The sequence below is a fragment of the Phoenix dactylifera genome, chromosome 7, assembly GCF_051530095.1.
Source record: "Phoenix dactylifera cultivar Ajwa chromosome 7, Ajwa_hap1_PhDact_Kaust_v1.1, whole genome shotgun sequence".
In the NCBI taxonomy this organism is placed as follows: Eukaryota; Viridiplantae; Streptophyta; class Magnoliopsida; order Arecales; family Arecaceae; genus Phoenix; species Phoenix dactylifera.
Window position 1 is genome coordinate 33203541 of NC_143196.1, and position 27127 is coordinate 33230667.

At 37.9% G+C, this 27127-nt stretch overlaps 1 protein-coding gene across 2 annotated transcripts in view; it reads right to left on the bottom strand.

The window, feature by feature from the left end:
* The window catches only part of LOC103713391 (THO complex subunit 2-like), a 45856-nt gene that overhangs the window by 3646 nt on the left and 15083 nt on the right, over positions 1-27127 (bottom strand). For both annotated transcript variants that reach the window (XM_088701799.1, XM_088701798.1), the window contains exons 11-30: positions 23288-23363; positions 22812-23002; positions 19910-19990; positions 19213-19417; positions 18711-18896; positions 18546-18626; positions 18351-18470; positions 18191-18250; positions 15541-15668; positions 15072-15168; positions 14848-14976; positions 13904-14007; positions 13503-13683; positions 10451-10632; positions 9592-10198; positions 9344-9448; positions 8037-8192; positions 7870-7950; positions 7289-7735; positions 2754-3860 (exon numbers count right to left, since the gene is read on the bottom strand). In XM_088701799.1, the coding sequence (XP_088557925.1) occupies positions 2754-3860; positions 7289-7735; positions 7870-7950; positions 8037-8192; positions 9344-9448; positions 9592-10198; positions 10451-10632; positions 13503-13683; positions 13904-14007; positions 14848-14976; positions 15072-15168; positions 15541-15668; positions 18191-18250; positions 18351-18470; positions 18546-18626; positions 18711-18896; positions 19213-19417; positions 19910-19990; positions 22812-23002; positions 23288-23363 (4324 nt within the window). The remainder of the gene's footprint in view (positions 1-2753; positions 3861-7288; positions 7736-7869; positions 7951-8036; positions 8193-9343; positions 9449-9591; positions 10199-10450; positions 10633-13502; positions 13684-13903; positions 14008-14847; positions 14977-15071; positions 15169-15540; positions 15669-18190; positions 18251-18350; positions 18471-18545; positions 18627-18710; positions 18897-19212; positions 19418-19909; positions 19991-22811; positions 23003-23287; positions 23364-27127) is intronic.

The window sequence follows — 27127 nt, forward strand, 5'->3', positions numbered from 1 at the left end:
ACCGGTAGGGTAGTGGCAGGTGGTCATACGCAACCCGGTTCGAAACGGGGTTGACTCGGTGCGAAGCGGCCGGTTTCAGGCAGTGAAAGACCAATTTTGGCCGGTAGGGGTCGGAACCGAATATAAATGACGAACCGACCCGGTTTCGCATCGAGTCAGTTCGGTACTGTCTAAATCGGGCGGTTCAGCCCGGTTCAGCAAACCTTTCCATCATTTTCTAAAAATTCCAGTCTACTATTCACTTTAATGATTTGATTTTAAGAAAATATGGAATGGCATTAGTTCTGAATAAAATTGCACTTAAAAAAAGTTCATTAAAAGTAAATACAATTCCATCAGAATACATCAAGTTCAAGGTTCAATCGGACTCCATCCCTCAAAGAAAAAGATAAATAGAGTTGCACACAGCCATCGAAGAATTATCTGTATTTCATTCTTGGATCCTCATTTATCTATAGAATATGCATTAATCCAATAATTAGATTTGGATGTTATGGCTTTGACAATTTTATGTTAGAAAAAGATTGAATGAATTGTGTAACCTTTATTTAAAATGAAAATAGAAATGTATCATTCTTTTAGATCTCAGATACAATATTGATCAATCTAATCCTCTTATAGCTCATTAAACAATTAGAGTTTTAAGGCATTTACTTCCATGCTAAAACTTTAGGGCCTGTTTGGCATCATTTCTGGTTTTGAGTTTTTGTTTCTCTACAAATTAGTGTAATCCCATGTGAGATTGACATGGAAGAGTGCACTCGCCTGGAACGTACACTATTCCTTCCATCTATTCTCGCTCATTTTTGAAGCATTTCACTTTCAAAGACTCCGAGCATTTCCACTTAAACAATCTGAAAAAAGCAACAGCCATACAGGTTGCCCGATCTAGTACATTTTTCTTCTTGGGTTCTTGAAAACAAAAATTAAAAACAAGAGCAATGCCAAACAGGCCCTTAGCATAAAATAGCTGGAATCTTTTTACCAATATGCCACACCCGCTTTGGAATATCTCCAAAATCTTGCCACCCCCACAGCCACTTTTTAGACAGTTACTAGATTTAAAATTACTTGAAGGCATCACTGCCCACACCTGCATCTGCAGCTCCTGATTTAACTAACCAAGTTAGGATCTACTCCCAAAAATTATCAAATCCTTCAAGAAACCGAGTTTTCAAAATCTAAAGATGAAAGAAAACCAGAATATAAATTTAAAAAGTAATAATAACCTTGTTACCATGAAAATTAACCATTGCCCTTATCTGCTCATTTGTTTCAAGAAAATTTACATTATAATCCATTTTTGAGCTAGAAATGATCTTCCTATGACTCTAAATCTGTCATACATAAAAGGAAAATGCTCATTTCTACTTCACTCCTCTTACATAACACCAAAAATACCACATATCCTCATTGAAGATCCCAAAGAGATAATGATAAGTGTCCACTTATGACTCTAAAATATTACTCTTACAAGAAATTCATAATAGTAAGTATGAGCATATCAAGTCACTATTCTACGACTAAAGAAGGCAGTCCGCAGCCTAAGGCCAAAGATGAACCACATCTATCACACAAACTTGTAATATTAGAACATAATAAAACATAATATCCTATATATGTAATCATTGTCTACAGAATAATTACATTTAAAATTAGTTCACAAACCACCTTTCTTCAACTTCAGTTTTTCTCGTCAGATATTTAGTGAATTCACATTACAGTTTATATTACTTGACTGGCAATGAGATGTAACATGTACCTTTACTAGCCAAATCCATGATGGTGAGTCCTGTCTATGTCATCCAGAAAGCAATAAATCAACGAAAGAACAAGCATCTGATCATATATATTATTTTTTTATATTGAAAAGTAAAGATAAGTTCTCAAGGTTTCAAAAACTTCCACAACTCGTATGGGCATAACTTTACAATATCAGGAACTTGACAGAATGATTAGAAAATATTTTTGTGTTTAAAATCCTCTATATGGATGGAGACAATTAGAAAATATCTAAACATAATTGCAATGACTGAGGTGACAAATGATACCAAGGACAATTTCTCAAAATAAGCCACAAATGGTCAAATATGTTGGACAAGACATGTTGGTCACTAACATCCATATGCCTATGTTGGCAGGTACCTGCCTTGATTGGTGTTGTATGAATAGTAACCTGCACTCAAAAACTTCTCTTAACTTTCGGATACATCTCCGATCATGGGGTTGTCCCTGTTTGTTTCCCTTAAATAGAAATTTTGGTTGGAATATCCAAATTCATCCGTTTCATAAAAATCAGTGAGAAATGTAAACATGTCACTAATCTAAGGCCAATAATAGGTGTCCATCATGCTATTTTATTCTCTTTCTGACTCGTACTTTGTAGAGAATTGTTTCAGAGAAATCTTTGATCATGTATAAATTATTGGTTGCATCGGTAGACCGGTATAGAATGATTGACTACAAAAATAAATCACAAACCAAGTAGGATCAACACTATATTAGGACAAACTGCAATTGTCACTGGTCATATGTTCATGTTCACAATAAAAACTCGAATTGAAGTCATAAAATGACACAAGTTTGCACACCATGTCAAGAGACATGAGACATAATATCAAATATATTCTGATAACATGAATCCAGAAAATCAACTACAATGACTGCTATACAGGCAATTGTTTAGGTATAACGGGCATAATAAAGAACAATGATACAAAAATAACTTCGAATGAATAGAGTCGTAGATGTACCTTATTTGACACCACATCTCGTTCCTCCCGCTTTCTTTCTCGAAAATCATCATCTCTTCTACGTTTTGCATCATCCTGCGATGCTAAAATATTCTCCTCTGAGCGCCTCCGTTCTTTTTCATCATGCTTAGGAGACAGCCTCTGTATGTGCCTAGCATTATTGACCCTTCTTTCAGGCTCTTCATCTCTTCGGCTACCACCAACAGATTGGGGAACAAAACTTGGAGGCAGTGGAGGTGGCGGCGGCAAACCTTGTCCATGAAAGCGCTCATCAGGATGCACCTTATCTACAGGAACTTCATTGTGTCGTGGTTTATTCCTGTCATCTTTGCTTCTGTCATCTCTAGATTTATCAACTGACCTATCTATATTCCTATCTCCTCTCTCCTGCACTCTTTCAACAGAATGTTCTCTTCCATGTCTTTCAATTGACCTATCTCTTGATTTCTCAAGAATGTCCTCACCACGGCTCTTTTCAGGCCGATCCAATTTTTCCCTGCGGTCCTTGTCATATCTTTCAATAGTTTTTTCTTTCAATTTATCAGAAAGCTTATCCATAGGCCTGCTTAGATTTTCTTCTTCAAATGTAGGCCTGTCATGATCTGAAAAGTGAGATTTATCCACTGATCTGGGGTCAAAAGTTCTTTCTTTATCAGATATTCGAAATTCCATAGCCTCACCATCCTTTCCTTCAGCGTCTCCTCTCCTGCGTTTATTCAATTTATCTTGTTCTTCTGTTGGAGCAGTTCTCTTTTGCTGTTTAGGGAAAGTGTCACAAGCTTCTGTATTGTCATCCAAGGGTTTGATAGTTCCGCTGTCCATCTTTGATAAACTAGCATGCATATCATTCATTTTGGAGGAGGAAACTGCTACTTTTCCTGAGGCTGAAATTAAGTTACCATTGGAGGTAGAGGAAGAATTAATAGCAATACCAACTTGCCTACTCTCTGATTGATGAGCTGAAAGATCCCTGTCAGCAGTGGCAGAAGATTGTTGATTGGCAGTTCTGCTGATTGATTTTCCAGATTTAGCATCTTCTTTGACTGCCTCCTGTCTTGGTAGCCTACCAAGAGAACTCAGCGCTGCACGTTTTTGCTGGGGTCTTGTCTGTCAAGAGCAAAACCATGGTGAAGTGACACTAAAGCCTGATGTTATGCATGTACAGCAAACAACATAGCAATGCTCTAATAGAATAAAAGTAGATGATCGGATGTCAGTCATCTCACAATTTCTGTAAATTATCTCAGCAAAATACATTTTCAATTAACTAATATCTAGAAGTTCGAACACAGTCAAATTAGCCAAATTAACATAATCCTTGAAGTAAGAAGAGCATATCAAAATCTATCTAATTAACCAACAGTACATACATAAATCAGAAAAAGATTAAAAAAACAAATATTTGGATTTGTCAACCTCCTTTTAGCTACTTTTGTTATGGTCAACTGCCTGGGCAGGCCAATTGATGGACCTTATAAGGCCTAGCAATAATGTCAGTGATTATTTAGAGTTTAGACTTCTGGGTTGCCTGTGCAGTCAGAAGATGCCTAGGTTACACATTTACCAAGAAGCTGAACCAGTTATTCATACAACCCAGATGCATATAGATATATCCACAGTCATGCATGCTTAGGCACAAAGTCAGCACGAAATGGAATGTGGTTTCTTTAGGGTCTAAACAAGGAGAAAGACTTGCATTCAATGACAGAATGATGCTGAAGTGAAGTGAGATATGTTGGATTCAGCTACCAAATGAAAGAGAAGTTTAAAGGAAAAAACCACTATTTTCATTTTTGCATAAACAGGTCACCTATACTTTCAGCATAAACAGATCATTTTAGACTTTAAAGGACACATCATACCCCCCCCCCCCCTCTTTGACTACTGCTATAAGTATTTCTGCACATGCATCAACAAGTAATTTGCATTCATTCACCACCAATATTGTACGAATTTATTAGCTAGATGCCTGTATTCATTTGAGGGTAGGAATAGTCCAATACAAACTTCAAACTGGAAAATCAAACCTACTAAAGAAATCAAGCAACCCTGGAAAGTCTTTCACTTGATGCCCTGCTTCGGGCTATAGTAAGTTAAAATGGCCAAGGAAGCAACCCAAGAAAGTCTTTCACATGACACCCTGCTCTAGGCGCTCGTAAGTTAAATGGCCAAGGAAGCAAATGAAAATAAAGTAGTTTTTTTTCTAAAGATCCCCCACCATATTAAAAAAAAGCATTTTTTAGAAAAATAACAAGTGATTCTAGAACATCTTTCACTCTGACCCTTAAAACCAAGCTCCAGGCTCTAGTAAGTTCAATGACCAAGGAAGCTCAGCAATCTCTACATTCCAACTAAAACTACTAGTTATTTCATTATCTCTATTAGGTTTCATGTTAGTATAAATTCCACAAACTAGAATGTACCTTGCAAGTTGAAAGTGCACTTAATTGTTAGGGAGTATCTATACACTCATGGTCACTTGACATTGACGCAAGTTGAAATGCTAGTACTCAAAATAATTATAGAATCAGAAAGGGATGATTGAATTCTATGTCAATTGCCTGGCCAATTGCCTGGCTGCACAGGGAATAACATATGCTCAAAGCTAGCCCCCACTACATTGCCTGTGCTGTATAACAGAAAAGATGAAACAACATCCAGGAAACCTCCCAGGAAAAGGGACTATTGGTCAACAAATCGTCAATGATCTCGATGCTTAAAGGATTAAGGAACCATAACCAATGTAAGGAATATATCTTGTCAATGATGAACTATCAAAGCAAATAAAAGAACATTGATTACACGTTGAAGATAAACCCAGTCTCCTACAAGTACATGACCATTTAGAAGATGAAGAAAATATTATTAATAGGCAGAATAAGAAACCTGATCGAGTATTTGCCAAGAAATATCCAAACCTATACCTGCTTATCCCCCACATAGAAAGAAAGGGAGGAAACTCTGACTCATGTAAAGGGCGCTAAAACATGGGGCACAGTGTAACATGGAACCCTATGTTGAAAGACAAATTGGAAAAACTATTCTAAATAACAAGGGGCCAAAAAAAGGGATACGGTGTGCCACTTATTTCCTCATCCAACATGCCACTAACAAAGGCAGGGTCAAAATAGGAAATTTAACATGGGAAAATCACCAACTCAAAGCATTGCACAGACCCCATGTTAATCACACTGATCCCTCCCAGTACATTCTATGGAAACAAAGTGGAGAAATGAGTGGAGTACCAAAGCATTATTCAAACACTAGCTAGCACCTCCCTACTCCCCACAACATGTTTCTCCAAACTTCACTTTAGAACCACCTCTAATAGAATAGAGGGCATCATTAAAAAAAAAGAGTACCTCATGCATCTTACCAACACCTTGATCCTAGAAACATAATAAGACCTTCAGATCCCTGTTCCTATGTCACCCTATTTAAAATATGCCATACTAATTATCACCTTCAGCCATGGATAATTTTGTTCACTTGTTTTCTGATCATCATCAAGATACCCAAACAAGACCTTGTTAAAATGTAATATTCTTACATCAAAAAACATGTGCTACACTAGAGGCAGAAGTGCAAAGAAAGCATCTAATACTTTTTTCCAAAATCATCTACTCATGGTTAATCATAAACAATCTGTTGAATTTTTCCCCGAGACTCAAAATTGTGTTTTGCCACTTCATATTTGCCCACCAAGCACCACCAAACAGTCTTGATGCAGGACAAGCATTAAGAACCCCTAGACCATGGCAAAAATATAGAACACATCCACTCAAAAACCACACACTCAGTCAACAAATCCTAGCTAGAGAGGAAATAAAAAAAGAGTATAAGTTAAAAATCTTTCCATATAATTAAAGTGAAGCTACCCAGCTTGGTTCTTTCTAATGCAAGCTTATGAAAATGTAACTATAGAAAATCTCTAAAATTATATTAAAAACAGGTTAAATTTTTTAGTTACAACCAGATATCGCAGCATAAAGTTTCCAAACTTCAGGAGACACTACAAGAAACAGATTCATATACAACCATCTAAAGAACAGTGACTAGACAATTCTTTAGTTGACAAGGTAGCTATGTAGTCAGAAAAAAGTACTATAAAATAAATTTGAGTAAATTATAAAACCCCTCTTAAGATTAGGGGTAAATTACACTTACACCCATTAGTTTGAAAAACCTATACTTACCCCTCTGAGTTTTATTTTTATCCAATACTTCAACCAATAACTTAACATAACGTTACTCAAGTTGTTAGCCTTAAATGGGACCCAAATACTGCATCAGAAAAAAATTCACAAACAATGAAAATAATCTTAAGCGACATAATAGCCATCCAAGGACATAAGAAAATATGTGCATCCCCCTCCCCGCCCAAGGGCAATTTCAACTTTCCCCATGAGGTAAATTGTTTCACAAACGCCTTTAATTTAATTGGGTATAAGTGTAGGTTTTACAAACTATTGGTTGTAGTATTGTAATTTACTCGATAAATTTTTATCCTCAGATCGAACATTGAAATTAGATACCTCAGAATCCACAGCACCCTTCGAAGCAACTTTTGTCATTGTTTCCTCTGGTGAAACTTTTGCAAGTTCATCTGGATTTTTCCCAATCCCAGAAGGCTTAGGCGGTAAAGAATAAGAGTGTGCTTGACTATCAGGCCCATTTGTGGAAGAGCCACTCCTTGGTTTCTGTTGCGCTGAATCAGATTTCAAAAGCATGCCACTTTCCGATCGATCTAACCTGCCGTCTGTAGATTTTGCACGTGCCATCTGGTCTTTAGCTGTATTCAAAGGATCTGCTACCTGATTCCCTGTAGTGGCATTCCTCATCCCCACCTCATTCTGAGAAATACTGAGAGCAGAACCATTTAATGCATTGCCCTGGTTACCAGCAAGTGATTTTGCAGGTGATGCTGCAGGCTTTAGATCAATATGACCCATACCAAATTCTTCTTCAGAAACCCATGAGCTCTGCAGGTATTAGGCAGAGAACATTGTGAGATTAAAAAGTGTTAAAACCTTGCAGCAATCTGCAATTAAGGGTTCAGATAAAATATTATACATGTCATGACAAGGTAAATTGATTTTTTCAGCTCGAAACTAACCTTGCGAGCAGCCAAAGCGGCAGCTACACCAGTAGCCAAGACTTTCAAGTCTTCTCTCTCATCCCCTTTAATTTTAGCTACCTACAAAAAGAAAAAGAAAATAACATAATATAACCTACAAAAGCTTACAGCATGAATGGGTTACAAAGATAGTAGATTTCCTTTACCCGCTTTTCAAGATTAATTCCACTCTTTCGAGTAACAGGGAAAACACTAGATATTTTTGTCAACACAATCAGAGCATTTCGTATTTCCATATATTCAGTAGATTCCAAGCACTGTACAAGTAATCTGGTTATTCTTCCACTCCATTTCCAGTGTACCTATAGAAAACATATGAAGATCAATGAAAATTTAAAATGTCAAAACCAAAGTTCAGTTGATACGCTACTTATGTAACAGGCATGCTAAGACCAGATTTCAGATTTTTGACAAGTTTAGGGTGAATGCAACTAACATTTTCAAAATAAGCAAAAGACCATATTGCCTTCTAGGCAAGAAAAAGGGCATGATTCGTACTTACTACAGCCACATGTGATTATGTTTGTCTCGTGTCATGGTACATACCATCCTATATCTCGACTTGTTTCATATCATTAACTATTGTTCAGTTAAACTACACTTAATTTACTAAGGCTTCATATACAATATCTAATTCTAAGTCCATATATGAAGATCTCTCACATGTCAGTGGTGAAGTCCTCCATCACAATGCCACTAGGACTAAAAAATCTTGGATGCATGGGAAGCGATTGTTGGATGCAAGATAGTATATACACCCCAAGATCAACTAGATGGCTCTATGTGTAGGTTGAACACAAAAGTAGAGGCTCGAAGTCAGGCACAAGCTTACAGGATGGACATTTACCATCATCACAACTAACACAAACTGGCTGCTTTGTCAATTAGACCTGAAGATGCTTTCCTGCATGGAGATTATACACAAGAAGCCTCTCAAGCAGTCGCTATGATTTGTTGTTCAACAGGAGAAGGAAAGGGCAATCTATTTAAATATGACAATTAATGTTTCAAAGTAATGATGCAGCTATTTTCCAAACGACATGGAACTCATAGAAAAACTGTAAATTTTACACTATATATCTTCTTCATAGATAATATCAACTGTCTTGACAAGCAAACTATGAAAAATGTTCATGTCTTTGCAGTTTACGGTATTGTTACACTTGGTGCATCGCTTTTATTCAAACTTCGCATCTGGATCAGTGGATTGTTGAACATCATCCCACACATATTTCCAACTCCTTAAATCATAATATATCAAACACTAGACCCTAGAAAAAGAATTATTTAACCAAAAAATATGAGAAACTCTATAAGAGGGAGTAGTACTTCCAGCTACCAAATAGTGAACAATATAAGCTGAAATTGTCAATGTAGATATTCTAACAGAAACTACATAAGCAGTCTTCTTGAAAGTAATTGTATAACAGTCATCGAGGCAAGAAGGGCATACTCTAATAAACTGGCTATAAGTTACTCGCTGACTGTTCGGATATCTGTAATAGACAGCAAACCCTGGCATGTTTCCACATTCACGTTCATATATGGTCTCATCACTCTGTACAAGGAAACAAAAACCTCAGAACCTCTAAAACAAATGAGTAAATGACTGCTCAAGTGATATCTGCTCAAGTATATTTCTAATATTATCTCCAAGCAAACAGCAGATAACTGTAGCACAATCAATATCTCTCATAATACCTTCCAATGGTAAGCCATCTTTAGTGTCTCATATAAAAACCTTCCAAGTCTGCCTGCTTCGAATTCAGTGCAGCAACAAATCATTGGCTGTAGGGTTTTACAGATAAGAACATCGATATGGTTGACCGTGTTAAAAAATGGTGTGCCAAGTGAATGTAGTGTATGCACAAACATAGCGCAATACACAGCATCCTGCATGCTGAAGATGCAGCGTGGGAAGATACACCGTTGAAGAAACTCCATGTTTATTTTTAGAGTATCTGGGCAGGAACTCAGCCACTTATCCTTCTCACGACTGAGCCTTTGATGCACAGATGCAACAAGCTGTTCATGCTTCTGAAATTCATTAATCAATCTATCAAGTAGCTCTTGGATCCTTTCCTTATCTTTTTTGCGCTTAGTGATAGCTATACTGGAGTTGTCAGAAAGTTCTTCTAAGCCTTTAATAGCAGCATGCTGCTTGGCGATCTCTGATTCATAACGGTGTCTAGGAACATAAAGATCGTAGAGTGTAAGCCCCCAAAATGTAGCATACAGATCAGGAGAGAGACTATTCCAAGCTTTTGGAGGCAGCATTGACCAGACTGTGTCAAGAAGGTCTGACCACCTGTATAATAAGAAAATAAAGATGAGAAGATGGCAATCTGATTATTTCACACACAACAGGAGCAAACATCAAACAGACTATAGCCAGTCAGTCAACAAAAGAAATGGAGGAGAAAGACCACGGAGACGAGAAATTGACATTCGTGTGGCTATGCTCTGTAACAGGAAAAGATGCAATATATGTGGTAGGAAATTTGATGGGAAACAGGGTAAGAAAATAAAGATATTAAATTTGAAACATAGTAAAGCTTACTTGACAGGCTTCCAGGGTGAACCAAGATCCAGAACAACTTCACTAGATAAATTTGTGGGTTCTGCTTCGTTATTTACACTTTGAATATTTGACACTTCAGTTATATCAAGAGGCCAGCATATTTCAGCTCCACTTAAGCCTTTGAAAAGCCTCATCACAGGGCGATATACCAGAAATGCCACCTGCATTACAGTTAGATGTAATTAAAATATAGGTGCATAAAACAGATTCATGACATTATGAACAGGATGAAATTATTCCATCTGTGACATACAAATGTTTTTGCTTCACAAATTCAATAATACAAGCCAGCTATAAAAAAAGGCTATGTTAGTCAAAGGTTATGTTAGTCAAAGTTGTCGCAAGATTACTAGTGGAACGGATGAAGCCCTTGCTGCCCGGTATTATCTGCCAGGAGCAAGGAGCTTTTGTGGGAGGTAGGAGCATTTCCGATAATGTCATATTGGCCCACAAAATGATGTGGGATCTTCAGCGGGCCCCAAAGCGGCGAACCCTGATGGCTGTCAAGCTGGACTTAGAACAAGCTTATGACAGAATCAGATGGAGCTTCCTTTGGCGAGCCTTGGAGAGTCTCGATTTTCACGAGACCTGGATTCGTTGGGTGATAGGGTGCGTTCGAGGACCGAAGTTTTCCATCCTGGTCAACGGCACTCTCTCCCCCTTATTCAAGTCCACTACGGGGCTTCGGCAAGGATGCCCTTTATCCCCATACTTGTTTATCATTTGCTCTGATGTTTTGTCTTAGGCACTACAGGCTGCGTGCGCTGCTGGAGAGCTGGAAGCTTATGTCCCAGCTCCAGGAGCCCAGCCGATATCTCACTTACTCTTTGTCGATGACTGTCTCCTCTTGATGAGGGCGTAGGTAGCGGATGCTCGGGCCCTCAGGAGGGTGTTGGCCGGCTATTGTACTATGTCGGGGCGGGGAATGAATGACCAGAATTCTACCATCTCCTTCAACCCTAGTACGGTGTCTGGGGTTCGACAGGGGATCCAGAGGATTCTAGGGATGCCAGAGCAGGACGGAACCTGAACCTACCTGGGTGTACCGATCTTGAATAGGAGACTGCGGGTATCTAAGTGCATCGGGCTAGTGCAACAGGTCCAAAGTAGGTTGGAGGGATGGCGAGCAGCATCTTTATCTATAATGGGTAGATTGACGCTGATCAGATCTATACTTGGCTCCATGCCCATCTATCTTATGGTGAACACGGTGGTGCCAAGGACAATGCTACTAAAGATTGAGCAGCTACTTCGGAGCTTCCTATGAGGCTCACATGGAGATGGTCGGGAGGTGCACTTGGGGGTATGAAAAAGCATATGCCGCCCATTTAGTGAGGGTAGCTTAGAGGTTCTGTCACTTCGAGAGAGACGAGAGGTGCTCATTTCCCGACATGCAGTCTAGTACCTTTTGGAGCCGCAGGAGCTCTGGAGCCGAAGCATGGCAACCCGCTATAGGAGAGGGGGCCTTGAGGCACCGGTCCGAGGCGGGCGCCGATGCTCTTTCCTGTGGCGAGAGATCGCAAGGTATTTGCCTACTACAGCAGTTCACACCTGATGGCTGATAGGCAATGGATGCAATATTGATGCGGCTGAGGACTCATGGGTTGATGCCCTCCCTTTGCGGCTCTGGCCGATTACGGTTTGTGTTGAGGCAGGGGAGGGCTTGCGCGTATGTGATCTCTTTGTCCCCAGGAGGGCTGCATGGGATGAGTCTAGACTGGTTCAGCTCTTTGGAGGGCATCTGGTGGAGAGGGTCTGATCCCTCTCGCTACCAAGGTGCGCAGGTCCAGACGTGCAAGTTTGGAGCACCTCTACCAGGACCAATGTCAGGGCGGGCAACCTTTCCCACATCCTTCGACAGCAGTATGAGCTTAGGCCAGATTGCGCCTGGATCTAGCATTTGGGTCTCCACCCGAGGGCAGCAATATTTTTCTGGAAGGTGGTCTAGGACCGTCTTCCAACGAAAGCAGTACTGAGTGGATGGGGCCTAAGAATTTCCTCGATGTGCAGGGACTGTGGTGTGGACGAGACAATGGACCATGCCTTATTTCAGTGTACATGGCTAGGGCGATGTGGCGACTGGCAGGGATCCCGTGGAAGGTTCGGGGACGGAGGGACCTGTTCTTACATGCCATGCGTCAATGCTCGGAGTCCCCACTGCTCCGCCAGGAGGCGGCTCGAGCGATTTACACATCCTACCAGATTTGAATGGCTAGGAACGCTCGAACTTTTGGTAAGCACAGTATGTCGCCGAGACTGGTAGTGAAGAGTGCCCGCATGCAGGCGGCGGAGCTCAGTCTCATCACACCTGTTGAAGGGACCTTGACAGCTTGGGACACCTGGGGTTCCCTTTCTGCTTCGGTAGTATCCCATACGGTGTTTTCACCCGGGAGCCCCCACCCCCCCGAGTTTCCTCAAGATCAATTTCGACGGATCAGTCTTGGATGGAGGTACGTGGGGCAGTGCGGATTTTGTTATTCGAGACCTGTCTGCCAAGATTGTGGCTGCTGAGGGCAGTCAACTATTCGACACATCGGTTCCGGATGCGAAGCTGCGGGCTGCTTGGGTGAGCCTTCGTCACGCCCGATGTTTTACGGGCTAGTTCCATTGTCCTGAAGGGGAACTTGGCCACTATCATTGGTTGGATCCGGAGAGGGCCCTAGGAGCAACGATTGTGTCCACCCTTTGCTGCAAGACATCTAGGCTATGGTGAGGGATGGCGGGGCCTTTCAGGCCAAGCATGTGTTCCTGTGAAGCTAATGGGGTTGCGGATTGGGTGGCTGCTTATGTAGCCAGCCACTGGGCTGGTGATGGGGAGTTGCCCTCGGCACTCCGAGGCACTCTATTTTTTGACTTTATTGGGTGCATCCGTACTCGTCAGGTATGATTCACCCGCCTTAGCAAAAAAAAAAAGGTGCTTATAAAAATAGTTCTTACAAACCATTAACAATTTAATGCAATTCATTAGAAATAAAACTGCTAAAAAGGAAGCAAACAAGTGAAAGCATATTTGATTCACTTAACATATTACCTCTGGATCAAGATGGTACTTGTGAACAAGATCATCTAGAGGAGGAATCAGCTGAGCATAAGTTGTAGACGGAGTTACAGCACTCAAGAGAAACTCAACATATTGAAGAAGCATGCCATGACACCTGTCAAACTGCTCGCTAATCATTTTGATGTATGGTGCTTTGGCATTTATGATGACCCTGGCAGCATTATATAATTACATTGTAACTCAATCAACTAAAATGTGCTCACAGAAGAATTACTTATGCATTAGCAGCGACAACCTCCAAACCCCAAAAAACAAAATCGAAACACGTGGAGAGAGGGAGGGAGGGGGGAGAGATTGCAAGGCCCTATCGGCGAGGAAAACAGCAATTATATCTGAAATTTGTTAACAAGCAGAGCAATGGGACATCTTACATGGAGCGATGTTGAGCTATAAGTAATAAAAGAGGAATAGCGAGCTTAGGCTCTTCCTTTGGAAGTAAGGAATCCCTGAGTCTGTTGGTAGACTTACTCAATGCCTGCAAAAGCAAACCAATAAGTCATACATACAAGATCTATTTTGTGCAAATAAGCAGCATGATGGCTTACTCCATCCATCAATATGCAACTTAAAATAGAAATAACACGTCTGCATCAATGCCATCACTGTTTGGCGATTACAAAGTAGAATAGGAATTCACCATTTCCTTTGATATTAAAACATAGAACATGATTCATGGTACTAAAGCAGCATGTATAATTTAAAATCAAGGTTCCAAATGTCAAAATTACTGCAATTCAATCCCTAACCATGATTGTGCACCATTTCTGACTTTCCGACACAAATTTGATCAACTGAAAGAAATTAATACTGGACTAACCAGTCATGCTATTAATATCACCAGCATTCTATCAAATTTCAACATAGGCAAAGAGGTCAACCCTCGGGACAACCTAAAGTTCATGCCATAGACATGACATTGTGATAAGTCCTCCTTATTTGATGCAATGAAAACTAGTAATCACAACATATATTCAGGTCTTGTTGAAACTCTGTGCATGTGACATTCATAACTAAACAAATTCTAACTCATCATTTAAAGAAACAATCACTTACAATTTAGTGTAGGAAAAAATAAGCGTTGCAGATCGAGCATATCAAAACAAATACAAAAACATGGACTGCATCATCAGGTTCACATGCTCTTATGAAAGATAACGCACACCAGATCACAGATACTACATTCCAGATACTACAATTCAGATAGAAAAGAACTAGTGCTTAAAAAGTTAATGAAAAAAATTTATGTTCCATTCACATTGTGAATTTGGATCTTAAAGGTCATAAAACAACCAAAGAGGAGTTTCCTTGTTTACACCTTATTGTTCCTAGTCATTCCAAAGAGAGTAGCTTGGTATCTCAATGTTTCACTTCCTGCCATAGCATCAAGTTGTTCCTCAGTCATGTTCTCAGTGTACTGAACATTTGCCATTTGTTGAATAAGCTCCTGTATCACTCAACAACTTAGACTTCATAATGTTCAATATATAATTTTGGGAAAGAAACGGACATACTGGAAAACCTTAATAACACACAATATACCTGCAACAGAACAAGCTCAATGCCTGAGCCCTTCTTCAATTGATTAACAAGATACTGAAAAAGGCCTCTCAGCTCCATCGAAGGGTATTTCTTGCAACTTTAAAAAACAACAGCAATCAAATGCAATCGCAAAGGTAAATAATTTTTCATGTTCATTTCACAAGAATCAACCAATATTCAGAATCACAATAATTGTCAATTATTAATAGAACAAACTGTTGGATTAATCTGCAATTCTGAATAAACTAACAACAGCCTGAAAATAATCTGACCATATGATAATCACAAATAGTACAAAGATGCACTGCTCATTTTTTTCGCTTAGTTATTAATAAAAGGATCTCACTTAACTATTTAAATCAAAGTGTCACATGATTAGAGCAAATAAAACATCATTCAATATTGAATAAAACATACAAACATGGTTAGGAATCAGCAAAACAAACTTCGAAGTTGCAAATATACATACAGGTGGCCCCAAAAGGATGCAAGAGACTGAAGCCAATCTGATAGATTCAGGCCGTCATCTTTGAGCTTCTCACGTCCTCCTTGTGCTAGACGTTCAATTACAACATATTCTAAGACATCATACTCCAGCTACAAAAAATCATTTTAGAAATATTATGGACAAGAAATTATATGTGTAAAATCAAGAGAGAAAATAATCACTGAAAAAACAGCAAAAATCATACTACGATTGAATTACTATCCAACAAAAATATTGTTAAGACAAGTTGCGGATGCAAGGAAAACACAATACTAATAAATTTCTGTACCAAATGGAAAAACAAAACATCATAGTCTAATTGACGCACTCGAACATACAATTAATCTATTCAGCTCAAGTGCCAATCGAGAGTCTATTTTATCATAGCAAACTTGCTACGTTTCTGCCTTACCAGAATGAAAGAAATCCTTGTACTTTACAAACTTAGCCATGCAAAAATTAGGCGAAGGAATGAGATTCTATGGGGAACTGACAGATTGAATATCAGGAAGACATGCAGAGGAACTTAACTGCTAAAAGCTAACAAAATTAGCCTTAAAAAAATCTGAAATCAAAAAAAAAAAAACAACTTGATCATTCACAAGTAATCTCTTACATGGTACCTAGGACTCTTGTAAGTCAAAAGAAATGAAAGTAAACAACCAAAAAAAGGGTCACTTCTTTCACAGTTAGAGAATTTACAATTACACTTTCACCTACTGCTTTATATTGATCTTGTTCCAAGACCTTGATGTTCATCATATTCCAATCTTACAGCTAAAACTTTAGAATCTGAGTCAAGAGACCAACATCGGCATTTCTTGTATCCAATCTTAAGATCATTGCATCGAGCCCAACAGCTCATGAAGTTATATATGAAATACTCGACCATTGGTTGGGCTAAGTACAGCAATCAATGTGTTCAATAAAAGACATATATATTGTTGTGCAACACCAGATCATGAATGGTCATCACATATCTTCTTCTATAGCCAATTCAATGGAAATGACCTTGAAGATCCCTATCATCCTTAGTCAAAGGATACAATGACAAATTAGGCAAACTCTTTAATGACTTGGAAAGAGAGAGGTAGTAAAAGAAAAACAGGGATTGAGGATGAGGATTTGGTAAACATGGACGAACATTTAGTCAGAGGTTTGGAGAGACCAGCTTGAAAAGGGATACGATGGGACCCTAATATGAATCAAGAACACTAAGTGTTCTATTTGTATTGTCAGCTGCCTCTATTTCTTCAGTTTTGCTTATTCTTTCCACCCTTTCCTCACCAACCTCTTCTATGGTTCCTTTTTTTGTTCTCTTATTTATAACTTTTCTTCATCAAACATCCCCTTGTAAAAGATATGGACAAGCATGAAATAATATCAGACATGGTCCTACATAGAACGGCTCAGAAAATGAGGGTTCATAAAAGCCAACCCAAAATAGCTGGGGACAAAATTTGATTTCTGAATGGATGTATGTGAACTTCATGAGCCTTCAATAAAAGCAAGGGTTAGCCAGGACCAAGCGCCCCCCGCCCCCCCCCAAACAAAAAAAAACACAAAAAGAAACCCACCCCCAATACCCCTGCCACAAACATCAAATTTCCCAAAACACACCACAAATCCGACAATGAAGCCATGTGACCACTGACCATTTATCCAACAACCATTGCCATAACATCTACGTAAGAAAATTGCCTCCAACTAACCACCCTAAAAATATTATCCATAGCAACAACAATCCAAACATGGTAATATGATATTGTACCAAACTGCCCAATTCGTTGCCGTAGCATATTGACCATTAGCATGAATTACGGCTAACTTTAAAACCCTTAATTTCATTTTGTCAATATAGATGACTTTAGGAGATTTTATCAATCAATGCACAGAGGCCCTTGTCCGATTTAAAGAGGAATACAACAAAATATACATTAGTACTAATGAATGCAAAGGCCAAGCTCGACAAATGTAAAGCATTGAAAGTCGTCAACTTGATTCTAGGTACTAAAGAAATCATTTCATTGCAATTAAAAAATCTCAGAAATTTGAATCTTCAACAAGTTTCATCAACAGACGTACAAAAAGTTTTTAAACTAGCTCCTACAAGGGTACGTTTCCCCATAGCCTAGCATCATCGTGGTTGATGTTGCACATTATTTTTGAAACGATATTCCTAAAACAATTAAATTGCATGTATTCTTTTTTGGAAAATAATCCTCAACAATATATGACAACGAGCACATGGAGATATAATCCAAAAACAGAGTATCACTAAAATGTTCTGCAACCAGAGAATCTCAGATGATTGGCAATTTGGCATAACTAAATTGCTTATAATTGTAATCTATCTATCTTACTAGATAAGTCGGAAAAGCAAAAAGCTTTAGGAGAAAAATGTGAACTGCATAGATCAATAAACTCATAAATAATGGATTACCCCCCAAAACCAAAAACAAACAAACAAACAAATTAATTGCAAACAGTCACTTATTTCTCTAAGCTAACACGCCTATCCACAATAGGATTGGGCTTAGCTCTCCCCATGAGAACTTGCATGAGTAGCATTAAGTATTCAGAAAATAACTTTAACAAGATATTAGAATGAGTACCAAAGGGGGGAAAAAACCTGTCTCAAGTACTTGAAAGCATCTACAACTGGTATTATCATATCCCTGTATGCCTCCATCTGCAAATCAAAGTTAGGCATCAAATCTATTCAGGTCCTTCATATAATAGTCGCAAAAACCAATTTTATGAATATAATTATCCTTTGGAAACCATAAAACCTGGTGAACAATCGTGCGAAGTACAGTCATAGGATTAGCATGAGCAAGTTTGGCCACCATGCGACCCAGCTGCTTCAAATTTTCCTTCGCAAGCCTTTTTAATATTCTTCTAGTGTCCAACTGAATATGAGTACACAGGCATGTAAGCAGAAATGTATGAGATACATAAAATTACACAAGGACTGATCAAGGAACCTTTGCGATCTGCCTTGCAGCCAGAACCATGGGGATTCTTTCATCATCCTTTTCCCACTCACCATACAGGCGGTATCGGTCCTACATGAGATTATCCCATAGCTTGAATGGCATATTAAATGAACCATAAGCACAAAGAACAAAGAGAACCAATGCAGTACGAACCTCATAGGGGAGCAGAGAGAGGACTTCCCATACCACATGCCCAACTGCAGGATTTGCAGGAATTAATTGCAATGACGGAAGGACACATTTTCCAAGTGCTTCTTCAACCCTAAGTTTAGCTTCTTTAGCTCGAGGGCCAGCTAACTCTTGAGAACACAGGTAGTATGCTCCCAATACTCTGCATACCTGCATATTTAAATATCACTTAGAGAAGAGATGGCAGCAAAACCACACCAATCAAATGTTTCAAGAAGAACAACGACAGGCATCATCAAAAAATGATCCTGACATACAGGGTGAACACATATGTTAGTAATTAGAAACTTTGACTTGCAAAATCAAAGTGCACTCTATGGACATGCCTAGTACCGATGGTGGCTTATCAATATCTTCTGTGAATGCAGGGAAGATTTTGCAGGATAGATACGGCAAGTAAATTGTGTTGCAGAACTATTTCCAATGTACAGAAGACTACCGATTAGTCGAAAAGAACTTCCGATACCTTCTGAAGCAGTACAGCATCACGATGAAGATATGGTCCTGCAGCAGCAAGCATCTGAAAAAATTCTCGAGGGAGATCAATGGAAGAATTCTGGATAGAAGATCCAACTGTTGATTCCATAACATCTGGACCAGCAGTACCAATGATTTCAAGATGTTTTTGATAAACAACAGCATAGGCATCAGACATTGTCTTCTCAATGACCCTATGAACAAAGAAAGAGGTACAATTTAACATAGCACTTCTTCCAATGCCAATGACTAATAATTAACACATATCCAATCTGAAAAACTGATGTCCCTTTACATCACTCATAAGATCGAAACATGTGAATATGGTTAGCACAACATGGGTTTCCCAAATTCATGACCAATTATAGTTTGAGTTCTCCAACTTACAATGCCTAATATAACAAAGTATCTAAAATTCTGTCTGGAGCATCAACGAAATCCAAGTGTTCTAGCATATGGATCAACTTGTATGAAGCAACAAAGAAACAAGGTTTGTAATCAATGCACATAGACTCAACTATTAAAGACGTGAAATCTTATTTTTAGCATCTGAAGAGTATAATGCTCAAACCAACAGACAGATAATGACAATTTGACAATTTCAGTACTCAGAACAATGCATTTAAACTAGAACAGAAAGTTTAAAAATCTAGTCAAAAAACTGAAGATTAGAAAATTAGACCAACCTAAAAAGACCCTTGCAAATTTGAATATGCTCGACAGGGTTTAGATGGGACAAACGATCAAAGAGTATCTGGGCATGGTACCTGGAAATCATAGTATATTTTTATGTTCAGCTACTGAAAATTATAAGAAATTAAAGCATACAGAACATTAGATCAACACACTTATTAAATGAGAAAAACATGAAGCTTGTGCCAACAAAGACTGCTGTAGTAATAATTGAAATAAGCAAGAAGCAACCACAGGAAAATTATAAGAAATTAAAGCGTACAGAACTTATCTAATACAGTTCTTTCTTTGGTGTCTTACACACAAATAAATTATTACACAAGCATAAGAAAAAACATAGGAAAAGCAATATGAGATTCAATAACTTTCAAGTTACCAGAGTGAATCATTATTATAGGAAGCAAGCAACATCAAACTTATTCGACTTAGGAGGAAAAAGATAATCACAATTTCTACTGATGATGCTTCACTTATATAATAAAGAAACTAGAATTTCACTAAAATAACAAGCATCAAGGAGAATCATGTCCATATTAAGAGAAAGCAACATACTTTATCTCCTAAAAATATCTACATATGTTCCATAGACCAGTATAGCATAAATTGGAGATTTCTGTTAATGCTAACATAAATACATTACATGGAAAGCTAGTAGAGTGGCTAGTGTTATCAAAATAAATCCACTAAAATGCAAAGAATTAACACATTTACTATTTTTTGGGGGAATTTACTGATAGACCTAAAAAATTAGCATTGAATTGTCATGCATCCTCTGATTCAGTGATTTGATAATTTAGAGATGACAATTCTTTCAGGACATCGAGTCAAACTCAACAGATATGATAATTTACTGAGTTTTTCTTCATGAAAACCAAAAGAATTGATGCCATCACAGAGGAAGCAGGAAATAAAAATGCCTAGAGCTAAACTTACCAAGCATACAAGTGTACTATAATTTAACCAGATTATTGAGTTCACGGAAAAATGAAAATCTAAAAAGATAATCGTGAGCAGATTCTCACAAACATCCTCAGAGTAATACTCCTGTATGAATTGATGCAGAGAAGTTTCTCCAAAAATTGAATTTTGATAAAACAAATATCACCCAGCCTTCGGTATAGCCTTTTGTTGCTCTCTCCTTATGAAGAGAGGGTGGGAGGTTGTGCATATTGATCAGGTAAAATTACTGCAGATTTGGGAGTAAGCTTAAGTGCATAGAAATTTCTCTGTGAGCATCCAGATGGGACACTTACTCCTAAAGAAAAGGGTAAAGATGAAGAAAAACTTTTCTGATTGATCTGCCAGCTTAAAGTTTCCAAGATGATGGAACGCCTTGGATTAAGGATCTCTGATTAACCCAGATAGCAGTGTGATAGATTACAAATGCAACTTAGTTAAAATCCAATAAATCAAAACTCAATGCCTGCCAAGAAAAGAGTGAATAACACAATGTATCAACCAGGATACCACACCTGAACACCCCTCGCATGGTCCCAACCCATTCCCAGCGCTCAAAATACTACCAAAAGAGAGAAAACAGTAGAAGAACAGCAAAAATCAATACAATATCTAGGAGGGGAGGGGGCATAGAATTCCAGCATATGGATGGCATGTGGCAATATGAATTCTCTATCCTAGATTTTATATTAAGCACAAGAAGAGTCATAAATGGAGGTTGTGACAAAGGATCTTCAAATTTAGTCGTAACAAAAAAAAATAATTCGGTCAGTTGCCAACAAAAGAAAAATAACTGATTATAGTTATTTTAACTCTCTAGATCCAAATAATCTTAAACTACTATCTCCTAGTTGCCTTTTACTTGTTAATTCATTTCAACACCAACTCCTCAAGAAATATCATTGCAACATATATTCACATATGCGTGTGGGGTTATAATCTAATAATTCTCCCATCAGAGCAACTTCACAAGTTGCTTCTACTAGAAAACAACAAATTTACCATGTATTGTGCTCGATAGACTTACATGCGTAGGGGTACTTTCATCATTTGGCCCACGCCATTGCATGTTTTTTCACGCAATTGTTGCTGCAATGATTGCTTCACCTTTCAGTGCATTAATTGCGTGGACCAAATGACAAAAGTACCCCCATGCATGTAAATGTAAGCTATATAATGCAACATATGGAGGGTAAATTTGACATTTGCTTGTAGGAGCAACTTCTAAAGTTCCAGTGGAAGCATTGTTACAATTTGGATTGGTGAGGCTAGAATGCACTCAAGTGCATTTGGGCCCACATGCCTCCAATGAAATCAATTATGGACTTCTCAAATGAAAATCCACCCCACTGACTATGATTTGCAATTTCTCGTTGGTTAGAAACAAAAAAATCATACATTTTTGGGGTCATCCATGCATCGAATTGATGAAAATGGACAATGTTAATGATATGATATCATGCTTTGGATTGATATCTAACCTAGATGTATCCAAATCAGTTGAAATTTAATAGGTATATGTTATAAGATATTTAGACCAAAATCAATAGTTAGGAGTTGGGACCCACAGGTAATGTAGTCTATGATATACTTTTGCTCACTAGCTATATTGCTACAGTTCACTTTATTCTTGCTTGATGCATAGACAAGAGACGTTCAAATCATTCAAATGATTTTGAGCCTCTAGAAATTTTATGGACTGTATTGACCATGATCAATGGTGAGACTTTTATTTTGCAAGGTATAACATTGATTTTCATTAGGAAGCATCAGGGGCTAAATGCACCTGAGTGCACTCTCTCTCTCTCTCTCTCTCTCTCTCTCTCTCTCTCTCTCTCTCTCTCTCTCTCTCTCTGTGTGTGTGTGTGTGTAGCTTACACCAGAAGGCATACATGTAACAAGAAATAGATTGTTCAAATACATGCATACCCAACTTACCAGTCATCAACAGAAAGAAAACCAATAAGCAAACCAAGTTTCTGATTATTTTCAAGCTCAGGCGCCCGCTCTCTAATTGCATCACTATCCATGTCCAAAGCAGTAAACAGATCAATAGTCACATCTTGTTTTTCGTCTTCCATAAGGTCTTTTCCTGTAGCAGCAAGATTTATTTTGCCAATTTTGTTGACCTGATATCAAAAACAGATTTCAGGATCACAACAAATTATATTTCAAAAATACCAGTTGGACAACTAACGATAACCTTTCACACCATATTGATGTTCAAAGCAGCATGCTGAAAATCAAAAGGCAAGAACTCAAGATTTTAACACACCACCTTTTGTTTACTCTCCAAACTAACATACAGAAAATGCATATAGAAAAGAAAGAAAAAAACCTGCATCTTTCATGAGAAATATTTTTATATTCTAGCAAGCAAAGAGCCTAGATTATATATCAGCATAGAGTCAGACCTCATCAAACCGTTTTGCAATAAATGCATCATAGTGCTCAAATGCCTCATCATCCTTCGGAAGTAAGTGTGCATATCTGTAAATATAAAGAATACTATTAAACAAACATATTGACAAGTCCACATTAAAGAGTCCAATAAAAAAAGAAGCCATGGCAGAACACAAATTGAAATGTTTTTAGGAAAAAACTGGGAACACCTCAAAAATGATAGAAAAAACATGTAAAAAGAAAAGGCAAATTAATAGAGCTGCAGTTACTATAACAATTAAAATAACAAAACCACCATGTGAAATTAGAAGTGGCAATTTGACCCAGAACCCGCAAAACTGATACAACCCAATGAAGCCGTCAGGTTTGGTCCATGGGCTGGGTTCAAGTCCCATAAACCTGACTTGCATATGGCTCAAGCGGGTTAGGACAACTTTGAGTTGTAGTTATATAATTTTAATAACACACGCATGCATTATTAAAATTATATATATATATATATATATATTAAATTCAAACTATGAGGCAGCTAACAGGTATATGATCATTCAATCTTGACTAGTGAGATCATGAGATCATGGCCATTCATCGTATGCACCCTTTTCTTGATGAAATCACATACATCAAACATGTCAAAGAGTAGTAAAAGCTACTACAAATTGTAAATCTACCCCTAGCCTAAATCCACACCACCCAGAAACCTAACCTAAAGGAATAGCTATCCTCCCCACCCCATTCCCCTCCCCTCTCCAACACCCACCCCACAACCCCCCAATCTCCTCTCATCTCCCTCATTCATCCTATCCTTCTCTATCCCGCCCCTGCCATGCGAGGGAGCTCAAACAACGAATCAACCACCAATCGTTCAAGGACCACCTCGGCCACCGCTCTGCTACTATTCCATCCTGATCTTTGATGTTGACTCGATCTCCCTTCTTGATTCATTTATTTAGCTAGTCACCCAAGCTTGATCCTGACTCTAACCTAATCTTCGACATTGACTTTGTCATCTCCAACCAACCCTAGCACTATCTCTACCTCCAACTCAATCATCTCCATCCACCCGAACATCGTTCTCACTAGCTTCACCTATATCTATAACACAGAGATACCATCCCGAGACCACCTATCTCCACATACAAACAACTTGGTCCGCTAACATGGCAGTCCCACCACTATCCAACAATGCTTCACAATGCCAAATCTTAGATTATCCCTTCTTTATTCATTTTTGCCCCTTTGCTTCAATAATCATCCAGGTCAGGTCCGAGTCATCTGATTAAATGGATCCACTTAGTTTCAACCTTTAAAAATATGCATAATTTCTCTAGTCAGTAGTTCTGGAGCCAAGTCTAACTTTCTTTTCACGTGTTCAAAGTCCAAACCATTTTAGGCAATCCTCACTCCATCTATCCTCTATTAGAAAATTCAACTTTTAACACACTCCATTCGTTGCAAATTAACTATATAAATCACAATATCTCCATCTTTGCAAGGTTTATTTTCCTGCAAACAGGCCATTTTCACTGCCCAACATTATATTATATAATGTGTTTCATTTAAAACTCTCAGCAATCACATCATGAATTAATTTCAAACGCAATATTATTTCCATATCACGGTTAAGGTACTTCAACAGCAGAGATTTGCTTCACCTGGCAATAAAGAACATCTTTCAACTTCAACTTGGAAACTCCTAGAGTCATGTAATTCCATAGCTGCAGAACAAGTATAAACAAGAAAATCCTCTCGATAATTTTATAGCAAGCAAACACTTCACTAAGCCTAGTATGTTATAAAACTTCTACATAAATACCTACCATACAGTGAAAATGTAAAATATCCAATTTAAAATGGCGAAAATGGCCATCTATGTTGTTGCGTGGACTAGGAGATGTGTTCTGATGCCTACAGATTTAAATAACTGGCTGCACCATAATATATATGGGCTGCTCCTACCAAGGTGCACCAAGATGTGCTGTGGTACATATCATGCCGTAGCACCATATCAACAAACTAAGTCAATAAGAGGGCATATTGTGGGATGTACCATCTATTGCATGATTGTACTGCCTCACACCACAGAACTTCAAACTCTGTTGAGTCCATGAAGCAAGAATCAACAATCAGGATTTCTAACTAGTCTTCATGCAAATGCTTTACACATAAACATGCAGCGAATTAAAATCATAACAATTAAAAGATAATGTTATAAATCCATTCTATTAACATGTATCTTTGCCAACCTAATAGTTTAAGTTGTCAGCAATCATATAATTAGAAAATTTGCAAAAATTGGAGCTAATGCACCAGGTTTACAAAATGTGAAAATAAGCTCTTATTTGACTTCAAAACATTAGGAAAACTAGATTCTCTTATAGCTGGATGATCAGATCAAGTTAACATGTAAAAACTAGAACACGATTGTTATACTTAAATAAATATATCCAAAAAATAATGCATTTTAAGGTACACAACATTTTTTTCTTCTATACAAATGGATCGATATTTCATAACATGAAAATCTTGAGTCAACAGGCAAAAGAAGTAGACATTCCAAGCCTCAGACAACTCTGATTATCTTCACCTGGTTGTTCTCATAAAAATAATGTTGATCCACTTGGAATAGGCTTAAACTTCTTTACATACTAAAAAAATATTTTAACTCGAACTATTTAAATCAAATGAAAATTGAAATCCTCCTGTTTATCTTTAAAATCAAATTTTCAATCAGAATGTAATTCTTATGATATAATAATTATGAGTTTCACTCCATTTTAGCTATTATCTAAACACATGGGAATAGTTGAATAAAGAATCAGGCATCGAACGCATCTAGAATTACAATAGTAGAAAATCCTTCCCAAGATGCAAAGTTCTAACAAGATTTGCAATGAAATATGAGAAATAAAAAAAATATAACTATATAAGCCTTGGAAACATGTAATCTAACCAATCTATGATGAAGAGATAGAAGGGGGCATCTTAACACCATTTGTAGTTCAGGTTGACCCTTAATTTGTGAAATATATAGGACATAACTTAGTAAGCAGATTATTCTACCTAGGGTAACCCACCAGTTTCAGAATCTTCCGGGAATCTTGAACTTGGACCCACTTCCAAAGCACTTCCTTACTCAAAATGTTTCTAAAGTATCCGCTTCCCCATGTTTGCACTCAAGAGTACAGGACTTCTTGATGAAGGAAAGAAGATATTAAACAACTAAACATGATTTTCATTTCAACATAGAACTCCTGCCTCTCACCTTTAATTGTTCATGCTTTCTCAATTGTCCTCTCTTCCTCATTCTTGATTACTTATTCATCTTTACAAAATCCAACATCAGAAGTAAGCACATTACTTGCACAAAGATGTTGGCTTCAAATCAAGCAACATGCTTAAAAAAAATGTCCCTTACAAGGAGATGCATATAATTAATTCTCATGATCAGGGAGAAATTTCAAACATCGCAGAAAGCAAACTCATAATAATAACTTGATTCTTGAAAATGACAAAGATCAGAGTAAGAAGACCCATGATCTTTTCATGCTGCCGACTGCCGACTTTGTAATCCAAAATAGAACAGCCACTTGAGTCAAAGTAAGTAATATGTTCAAGTAAAATAGAAGCAATACCAGTGCTACAAAGCACGTAGGTGTGATGTAACGATGCATGAAATGAACTCTCTTTTCATCTGACTAAATTATTCAATTAATTAAAATCAATAATATTTCAACGTCTACGCTAAAGTACAGACCAAACAAGGACAAGTAACTTATAATTCATCATTTAATGAGCTGGATAGTGCATCAAACTCCAAAAGAGTAAAATAAATCAGCAACCTCTTAATC